General features: G+C 49.3%; 1 protein-coding gene across 2 annotated transcripts; it reads right to left on the bottom strand.

Moving 5' to 3' along the window:
* Positions 1-2,993: 2,993 nt before the first annotated feature.
* LOC125525006 (ubiquitin carboxyl-terminal hydrolase 2-like) lies at positions 2,994-8,518 on the bottom strand. 2 transcript variants are annotated; one of them, XM_087536574.1, is made up of 4 exons: positions 8,396-8,518; positions 6,084-7,982; positions 4,568-5,570; positions 2,994-3,683 (listed from the first exon to the last, which is right to left on the bottom strand). In XM_087536574.1, the coding sequence occupies exons 2-4, from the start codon at positions 7,966-7,968 to the stop codon at positions 3,422-3,424; spliced, it is 3,150 nt and encodes a 1,049-aa protein (XP_087392700.1). In that variant the 5' UTR covers positions 7,969-7,982; positions 8,396-8,518; the 3' UTR covers positions 2,994-3,421. The 2 variants fall into 2 exon arrangements, with proteins under 2 accessions (XP_087392700.1, XP_048545988.2); XM_048690031.2 differs by having other exon boundaries at positions 6,084-7,989; positions 8,396-8,515.
* Between the last annotated feature and the right edge of the window lie 1,851 nt (positions 8,519-10,369).

The following is a 10,369-nucleotide window of genomic DNA, read 5'->3' as shown; positions in this document are numbered from 1 at the left end:
TGATAAGAGGGGTATTAATATGCATAATGGATTTGAACATATAATGTTACACCAAATAAACCATATAGTAATCAACTACAAGTTGTAATCAACACCACTAGCCACCCCCTAGCAACAATCTATAGTTCCGGTAACAAGATTGAATACAAGAGATGAACTAGGGTTTGAGATCAGATGGTGCTGGTGAAGATGTTGATGGAGATTGCCCTCCCCAATATGGGAGAGTTGTTGGTGATGATGATGACGATGATTTCCCCCTCCGGGAGGGAAGTTCAACCGGCGGAATCGCTCCACCGGAGGGCAAAAGTGCTCCTGCCCAAGTTCCGCCTCGAGGCGGCGGCGCTCCGTCCCAAAAGTATTATTGTGATTTTTTCTAGGTCAAAACTACTTATATACCAGAAGATGGGCACTAGAGGTGGGCCGAGGAGGCCACAACCCACCAGGGCGCGCTAGGGGGGCCTGGCGCGCCCAGGTGGGTTGTGCCCACCTGGTGGCCCCCCTCTGGTACTTATTGGCTCCAATATTTCTTATATATTCCATAAAAAATCTCTGTAAGTTTCAGGCCATTTGGAGTTGTGCAGAATAGGTGGCCTGGAGTAGCTTTTTCAGGTCTAGATTTCCAGCTGCTGGAATTCTCCCTCTTGGTGTGTTCTTTGAAAATTATGAGAGAAAAAGGCATTAGAAATACTCCAAAAGGCATTATTATGGATAAAAGCATTGTAAATAACATTAAGAAAACATGATGCAAAATGGGCGTATCATACCCCGCACGGGGTTAGGAAAGCCGTCTTCTCGACATCCTGCACCGCCATCTTGATTTGGTGATAGCCTGAGAAGGCATCCAGGAAGCACAGCAAGTTGCACTCGATCGACAGTGGAGTCGACGATCCGGTCGATGTGCGAAAGAGGGAAGGGGTCCTGAGGGCAAGCCTTGCTGAGGCTCGTGAAGTCGACGCACATGTGCTCCTTCCCGCCCTTCTTGGGGACAATGACCGGATTGGCCAGCTAATCCAGATGTCGCACTTCCCGGATGACGTCGGCCTCTTGCAGCTCTCCGGGGCTTGCCGCCGCGCCTTCTGCTTCACCGAGCGCGCGCTGGGGCACACCATCAGGTGGCGCTCGATCACTCTTCGCGGGACGCTGACCAAGTCCGTTGCCTCCCATGCAAACACGTCCTTGTTTGCACGGAAGAAGCTGACCAACGCCTCTTCCTGGTCCTGGGGGAGGCCGGTGCCTATGGTGAAGGTGGGGCCTGGTCCCCCATCGTCATCGACTGGCACCTGCTTCGTCTCTGCCCGGTCTTGCGAGAACAACTGCTTCTTCTTTGTCGGCGCGGCCGCTGGGATCTCCGGAGCGCTCTCCGTGTTTGGTCTCGCGGCTGCCGCAGCCTTGAAAGCGAGCTTGAGGGCCATGAGCGCGTCCTTGGTGTCCCTCACCACGGTGAGGATGTCGCTGCTCCCGGGAATCTTCATGACGTTGTAGCCGGGGTGAGTCGCTGCCATGAACTTGGCGAGGGCCAGATACCCGAGAATGGCATTATACGGGAGGCCGATGTCGGCGACGTCGAAGTCGATGAGCTCGGTGCGGTAGTTGTTGCGCATACCAAAGGTGACGGGAGGCGGATCTGCCCCAGAGGAAAGGTGGAGCCGTCGGCCACCCCCGAGAAAGGCTTGGTGGGAAGGAGCCGGTCGTAAGGCACATGGAGCAGGGGGTGGAGAAAGCTCAAAGGCCCACGATGCCTCCGAACGCGCCTGGCGGCCCGGCGAGTGGAGCAGCATCTGCCATGGGAACCATGCAGCGCAGGCGGGGCGTGGTTGATGAAGAAGCGGACCTCTGACCTCACCCCTACCTGGCGCGCCAAATGTCGGATTCAGGGCTCCGCGGACCCAAGAAAGGTTCGAACTCTGGGGCGTGTGCGAAGAACTCAACCTCTCAAGCCAACCAATTCGTCACCCCCACGGCCTAGCTCGATGAACAAGAAAGGAAAGGCGACAGTTTACCCAGGTTCGGGCCACCTTGCGGTATAAGACCCTACTCCTGCTTTGTGGTGGATTAGCCTCGCGAGAGGATGAGGATGAACTAGTACAAGGAAAGAACAACCTCATGAGGTCTGTTCTAGTGTGGGTGTGAGCTAGTGAGGTCTCTCTCAGATCGCGCCTTTCTACGGTGGTGGCTAAGCTATATTTATAGTGGTCTTGGTCCTCTTCCTCCAAACGAAGGCGGGAAGGGATCCCACGGTGGCCAATTTTGAAGGGGGGCAAGAAGTACATCCTATCCCGACGAAAGGTGGTCTTCGCCTGCAAAGCTTCTGGTCGTGACGCCGCGGTGGGCTCGGTGATAACATTCGTCCTGCCGTCCTAGTGGTCTTGGTCTTGTTGCATGGGAATGAAAACCTTTGGTTGATTTCTCAGGACCCCCGCGCCTGCGCTTGCCTCCTGAGCACCAAAGAGGAAACCAGCTGCTATGCGCCCGCTGGCGCCCGCCTGGCCTCGGTCGTCATGGCTGGCGTCACATCAACCTCACGAGGTAGGTGCCTGCATAGAAATCTCCGCTCCTCGGAAGTCAGCCTGGGGTGGCCGTTTCCTTCGGAGGTCTTGGTGTCGTCCGCCTCGTGACGCCTGGCCCCTCACGAGGGTCTTGTCTTGAAGGTGCTGAAGATGTGTCGTACCAGGCTGTTGATAGAGCCACGCCATGGACCGTAGGCAGGCAAGTCTGGGTACCCTGATTCTCAGAACGCCGACACTACTTGAGACATCGGAGGTCTTGGTGTTGTCCGCCTCGTGATGCCTGGCCCCTCATGGGGGTCTTGTCTTGAAGGTGCTAAAGATGTGCCATACCAGGTTGTTGATAGAGCCACGCCATGGACCGCAGGCAGGCAAGTCTGAGTACCCTGATTCTCATAACGCCGACACTACTTGAGACATCCGACACAGACTTGCTATACTCGCTACTCCGACACACATAATCCACGCATCCAGAAGAAGAGGCTGAGAACAATCATCAACTGTTATCTGAAGGTGTTATTAATTGGAGAATACTACCCATCACAACAATGTTCAAAGGGATATGCTCCATGTTTTCCACTGTCCTACACAGTCAATGTTGTTCTTTTTCTCGATAAGGAGTCAATGTTGTTCTAACAAAACAGATCCAGTGTTCTTTTTTTTCACAAAAAAACGAGTTTCTCATGGACAGAAAAATGGTTATGTTCACCGCAAAAAAAAAAATGGTTACGAACAGTGTGAACAGACCATCCGGCCTGCAATCTACATGCTGCAACCGGTGCAAAGTCCTGCAATGAGTCAGCCAATGCAACAAAATTGGACGTGGTGACGACTCTGTGTATCTATCTACACTTGGCAATTGCCATGCTTGCTAATCTCAAACTTGAGCATCCTTTCTCGTTGTCCATCTGGTCTGGTTAGTTGGTGGGTAGGCTCCCAGATATGCCTCGGTCATCCATCCTCTCATAGAAAAGCATGTACGCCTCACACCCGAGAACTTCTTCTAGGGGAACTTCCTTGATGTCGCGATCGGTTGCGCAAACCCATAAGGAAGAACCACTGCTCTGCTCCTTGCGACCTGCCCTCACATAAGCAACGTAGTGCCCTACATTCAAGGCGTGGCCATGGTGCACAATGACACCGACTAGGCGATAGCTGGAGTTACCTTTGTCCTCGGAACTGAAGAGTAGAAAAAAGTAATAAACAGTTAGACCAGGTGCAAGGAAACTGAAGATTAAGCTGGAGTACCAAAACAATGCAATGCCTTTCTTCACATAACAAACTGGACATTTGTTAACAAGAAAGCTCAATCAGATTAACAAAACAATATGGTGTATTTCAAGTGACTGATTACGTACTTACTAATCATAACTCTTAGAAATAAAGGCTCATACTAATTCTCAACAGGCCATTCAAAGATGTTAGGTTTGTATAAATAATATAATATCCATCCAATTGAATTCTAAAACCAGAACTATACTTAACAATCCAAACTTCAAACAGATTTTATACACTACACCCAGGTGATGATAATATAATCATAACTTGGTCAGTGATACTGGTACACTGCCAAGCTGAATAGAGTTTGTGCTCGACGGCCTCGACATCAGATACATATTCCAATATGGTATCCTATACCAAAAATGAAAAACTAACAGTTTTAATCAATGGCACAGGGTTCTGGTCCATATCAGGCTATCAGGACACACTCAAATTAAGCTGATACCTTCAGACAATTCAATTAAGCTTGCAATTATCACATCCTGACAAGTACGAAATGCTAGTCTGAACCCAGAAAAAAATTGTAGTCTGAACCTGAACCTATAAAATAGTTTACAAGATTGCATACAAATTCCTGAAGTCTGACATATTTTTTGTGTTTAAAACCTTCACTTTTGTAACCTGCAATGCCGGTTTTTGCAGAGAAGGAATACTCTTAAAGCTTTGTAGAAGCAAACTATGAAACAAAATAGTTACTGGATTTCTAAAGGTACGAACTTAATGGAACAGGCATAAAAGAACAACCTTAGAAATTGCTGTGTAGAATTATCAGAAGTCGGTACCTGGGGTCCATGAACGGTTCTACATGAAGAATCTCCTTAAAGCTCACATGTCCTCTCGTTTTAGAAAGAGCATTGGTGAATCTCTTCAGTTGAATGGTTAGTACAGGTGGCAGCTTAGTAACCAATTGTATTTGAAAACCACCAGTCCCATGTTTCTGCTCACTTTGGTTTTCTTCCGCTTGTTGTGCACTATGATCATCCAGCTTTACCTGCTTCCCAGTGCCTTTGCTGGTATCCTGATTACCCTGGGTACTCAACAGGTCAGTCTGTTTATGAGTTGGAAAGGAACTAGGTGCAGCTTCCTGAACACCTTCCTGACTTTCAGGTTTTCTATTGGTAGTGCAGCAAGAGGCCGAGTTCTTTTCATCATAGCTCATCCCTGAAGTGATTTCTTCACAAACTCTGTTCTCAGAAAGAATAACTTGATGATGTGCATCTGAACCATGTGGTTGTCTACTTGGAGAAGTACATTCTACCGACAAGCTATTCAAATCATTAGATCGCTCACTTGGGCATGTTTTCCTGTCTGATAGTTCAGTCTGGTCTCCTTCAACTGTTGGATTTGCATTGGTACTTGCTATCATCGGTTCACCATTTTCACTTCCATTTGTTCTCGGCAGCTCAACAACCTTGGAACAGTTACCGCATTTCCATCCCATTGGACAATAGCAAAGAAGTGTCAAGCAGTCCTCGAGCGATGCAACAGAGTTCATATGTACTGCCTCATCATCAGTAATATCACTGCTTTGAGCTCTCCCCTTGTCTTCTGTAGTAGGTTCTACTGAGTAAGTGTTCTCCTTGGCTTCTATGTCAACAAGTGGAGGTGGACCAGTATCTTTTGGACTGTGAGGATCTACTATTGATTCATCCATTCCTTCAGTGTCATCAAACAAGTTAGGAATGAAATCAAGAGCTTTTATTGGCACTTCAATGATCTCTCGTGGGACATCATTCTTCTGAGTCTGCAAACGGCCGTGTGCAACATCCTCCACTTTAGTAGAATCTGCAGATTCAAGCATACAGGGATTTAGCTTTATCTGCATTAGCAAGATCATGCAACCAGGAACCCTCATCCTTTGCATATTTTTAGAATCTTTAACCACCACATTCTAAGGTCTCTTTTCTCGACAATAACCATACACGCTTAAGTTAACCAACCATTTTAGAGCAACACTTATTTTATGAAGGTAAGGACTCAAGACCCTGAGTTATCTTCAAATGTCAATTCGAACTACTACACTATAGCATACACTTTTGCCATGATAAGACTGTTGAAACATCCAGCCCAATTTTTCGTAGCCACCCCGAAGGCTTTGCTGCTACTTCTTTATTCCATATGTAAAATGGCATCAACAATTTTCTCTGCTTAGCTATCACCAGAGCTCCATTTCCAAAAGTGTCATCTGTTCCCGTGTTCAGAAAAATAGCTAGCTTGTATTAGATCTCACTATTCCACACCTGCGGGCCTGTTCAACATTCTATGTTTTAAGTTAGCTAGAGGAGCACATAGACTTACCAACTTGTGAAGGCTTGGGTATTTTCTCCATGGCCTCATCTCCAAATTCAGAACCAGGAAACTGAGAATCACAGCCTTCAGCAATTGTTTGAATCTTTTCTCCATCAGTCATGTCGGTTTGTTGGAATAGTGCCTTACGAGTCTTCGTCGGAGATCCACCGCTTCTGGCCATTGGTGGTAACATAACACTTCTGGCTGGACAATCCTTTGATGGCAGTGCCAGTTGGAGCTCCTCGAATTGCAGATCCAAAACTGATTTAGTTGAGCAACTTATGCAGTATAAGGTCTGACGCAGCCAGCCCCCGAAAATGGAATTGCCAATTGGACGAAACTCTGCACCCCCATGAAATTTGTTTAGGTTCTTCGTCTCCTCCTCCAAAGCAGTGCGCAAAGATGTAAGAAATTCTTGGCTGTCCTGCATATAAGAGCCCTTGAACTGTGGATTGAACACCCGCATACATTCCAATAGCATCTCTGGATCCAGCGCGTGCCTGGCATCATTTGTGCTGCTTGTCTCCACAAATAATTGCTTCAGGTGCAGACCAATGCTCCCCAGCCGAGCACCCGGTCCTAAAATCGTTGTCCTCAGCTCACCGAGCGCAAGGAGGCACTGAAGCAGTGCATTCATGTAGCATGTGTTTCCAAGATTCGGCAACCCTCTGATAACACAGCCATTCCCATTAGCATACCCAGACGAATCATTGCCGGTCACTATTGCCCACAAATCCTTTGCATAACTCTCGCGCACCATTCCCCACACATCCCATCCATTGCTGGCCAACATTGCCCGCTCAACCCTTTTATTTCTGGCCAGAGCTGCCCACTCATCATCGCTCAGCTTGTCCTGACCGAGCTTCAGAACGTGCCCACACTCGAAGCAGTAGCCCTTATACGGTTCATCGTACCACAGAGCAACCCAATGGTAGTCCCTGGTGGCGTGCAAGCGGGCGTGTCCCTGCGGATTTTCCATGCCCCCCTTCTCCCCGGTGCAGAAAGTAGAGGTGCACTCCGTGCACACCATGAACCTAGCAGCAGCTCCCCTCCAGGTGCAGGTGGTCGTGCACAGGAAATGCTCGCACTCTGGGAGCTTCTCGGCGGTCTTGATATCAAGCACCATATCATCCAGCTCCTCCCTGTCCTTGAACAAGTGCTCGCACGACCCAATGTCGTATGTGCAGTCGCTGGTCTCCTCCGCTTCCCCCGTCGATGGCGACTCGCTCAACAACACAGGTGACTTGGACGCAGGCAGGTCCAGGTTCTCAGGGTTCTGCGGGTTCTTGCCCCCCGTCTCGCACCCATCCTTTGCAACGCTATCCCCCAGTCCTTGCTGATCCTTTTTGTTTCTGGCCGCCACTGCATAGTCATCTTCGCTCCGGTCACTGAGCCTCATACCGCGCGCACACAAGAAGCAGTATCCCAAATTCGGTTCATCGCACCACTGAGCAACCCAATGCGTGTTCTCGCCGGCGTGCCAGAGGGCATGTTCCTGCGGACTTTCCCTGTTCACCGGCCACCCAGAGCAGAAGAATCTGGAGCAGTCTATGCACTTCATCATCCCTTCGTTGCCCTTGCAGGTCGTCTTGCACTTACTAAGATGGCACGTCCGGAGCACCGCCCGCTGCTCCGTGAGATAATACACGTGCATATCCAGGAGTTCGCGGTCCAAGCGTATGTGCTCGCACCGCCCGCCGTCGCCGGTACTGTCGCTGCTGGTCCCCGCTTCCGATTCCCCGGACGATGGCCACTCGTCGCTCGACTCCGTCGGAGACGCAGGCGCGTCGCTGCATTCAGGACCTGCCACGGCCGCAGCCAGCGGGTCCAGGCGCGGAGATTTCTGCGGGCTGTCGGACACCTCCTCCGCCCTCTCCCTCTTCTCCTCTACCATCACGCGCCTGTCACCTGGAAACTAAGAAACAACAAGAATGAGTCAAGTGAATTCTGAACCCCCAAAACAGAACCATACGGACTAGAATTAGCAGCGCCATGAACTTTCCTGAAGCAAAAAATCCTGAAAAATCGGAGAACGAGAAAAAACTTCACCAACAAGTCGAGAAGAGATCGAACATTCGGTGGAAAAGCAACCGAGAAACGCCAGCGAGGCGGAGGACAGGGAAAACCTCCACCGCCAACACATGAAGAATCCGAGCATTGCGGCGGAGAAACACACAAGAGCGGCGCCGCGGATCCGATTCGGAGACAGAGAGAGAAACCCACCAGTCCACCGACACCACGCGATTAAGCAAGCAAGCAAGCACGCGCGCACCCAGTGACGCGGCGGAGCGGGATTCGGGGGAGAAGGAGGCGGGCCTTACCAGGAGACGTCGAGGGAGAGGGCCTCGGAGGAGGAAATCGAGCAGCTGGAGGAGGCGTCCGCGACCGCGACGAGGCCGAGAGAGGGTGGAGGAGGAGGGAGGTGGGGAGGAGCGGGAGGCGGTTTCGCTGGTCGGGGACGGTGGCGAGCGCCGGGGCGGGTTTGTTGGGCTGGGTGAGGAACTGTTGCTGCCGTGGGTGCCGAGGGTTTGGAGTCTTTCTGGAAAGGTCACGAGTCCGCGAATGCGTGTGGCAGCGGGCCAGGCCCGCTGGGCCTAGTTCCGGAGACCCATGTCCAGCTTGATCTCCAAAAAAAAAATGAGCCAAACTTTCTCAAATTAAGTAAATTATAATGAGCCAATTGTTTGAAAAAAAATAGTGAGCCACTTTATTACACTAGAAAAATTAATGAGAAAAATCTTTCTCGAGAGATTTAGCGAGTGAATCTTTTTCTTCTTGTCGTTGCGTGTATAAACGCAACCGACATCACGCCATAAAATTGGCCCACATAGATTTAGACGTCGGAGATCAACTCTAAGCGTGAATAGCGGCGGGGATATGTCCAAGACATCAGTATTTGGTGGCGGAGGTGCGGGTATAAGGACCACAATGATAGCTTAATCTTTTTCCTTCGGTTGCTGCTCGAGAGCTAGTCGAACTATTCGCATGTCGCCATGCAATCAGATGCCATGGAAATCAATGTGAGGAGGCACGTCTTGGAGACTGATTCTCGGGGGGGGGGGGGGGGATACGTATGATAACCGATCAAGTTAAGGATATGTCGGCATACGTGCATGTGGTTCAAAAAATCAAAACATTTGTTCAAACTCTTGATGATTTTGAGGTGGGTTGGGTGCGTCGCTCTAAGAATAGTGCATCACATGTAATGACTAGAGAAGGTTGCACTAAGAAACTTTTTTTTGAACAACAGAAGGCGCAGGAAGCGCCAAAATTTTATTCGGCTCAGTAGCAACGTACAACATGGATTACAAAGCCTTGAAACTGAAAATTAGTGAGAAGAGAAACTATAGAGTAGGTCATGTTCTTGTGAGTGAAGCAAAGCGACATATGTGAAAAAAGTGCTAGTTATCGCCTAGAGGAGGGTGAATAGGCGATTTTTATAAAAGTCTTCAAAACACGGGGTCTTTGAAAACAAACAAGTAATTGAGCCTATATGATATGCAACGGAAGATGAACTACACTAGACATGTCATAGTCAAGTAAACAATATAGAGAAAGCGCGAAGAGACTAATAGCACCTAGGTAGTGCGGATCGGAATGAAAGACAGTATGAAGCCAAACATGTAATAGTCTTCACACAGTGAAGTCAAACAGATCGTGTAAGCAAGCAATGACTTCACGAAGACAAACTGAAATATAAAGAAGGTAGGGGATAGAACCAGTAGTTTGGTGAAGACAAGGATTTGATAGACCAGTTCCAGTTGCTGTGACAACTGTACGTCTGGTTGGGGGGAGGCTGAGATTGAACTCAGAAGAGCGCGTCTTCACCTTATTGTCCTTGAGCTAAGGACACCCAGCCCTCGTCCAATTACTCTGGTAAGTATTCAAGATAGATTTCCAAACCTTCATAGACTCCATTCACTAGCGATCCACAATGACTCTTGGATCCTCAGAACGTGACGCCTAATCGTCTGGAGGATGCACAGTCCTCAAGTGTAACAAGTCTTCAGGTCACGCGGACAGAAAGACTTCAATGATGCGGAACACTCTTTGGCTCTGGGTGTTTTGTCCTCGCAAGGATCTCTCTCTCTCTCTCTCTCAAAGGCTTTGGAGGTGGGTTGCTCTCAAACGACAAAATTTGTGCACTAACTCTGAGCAGCCACCAATTTATGATGTAGGAGGTGGGCTATTTATAGCCAGGAGGCAACCTGACATGATATGTCTGAAATGACCCTGGGTCACTAAGGAACCAACATGCGTCCAACGGTCGGATTTCAAACACACGCGGCAGCTTG

Source organism: Triticum urartu, chromosome 7A, assembly GCF_056163025.1.
Source record: "Triticum urartu cultivar PI428250 chromosome 7A, HENAU_Tu73, whole genome shotgun sequence".
NCBI classification, from domain to species: Eukaryota; Viridiplantae; Streptophyta; class Magnoliopsida; order Poales; family Poaceae; genus Triticum; species Triticum urartu.
This window is presented reverse-complemented; position numbering and strand designations above follow the sequence as displayed.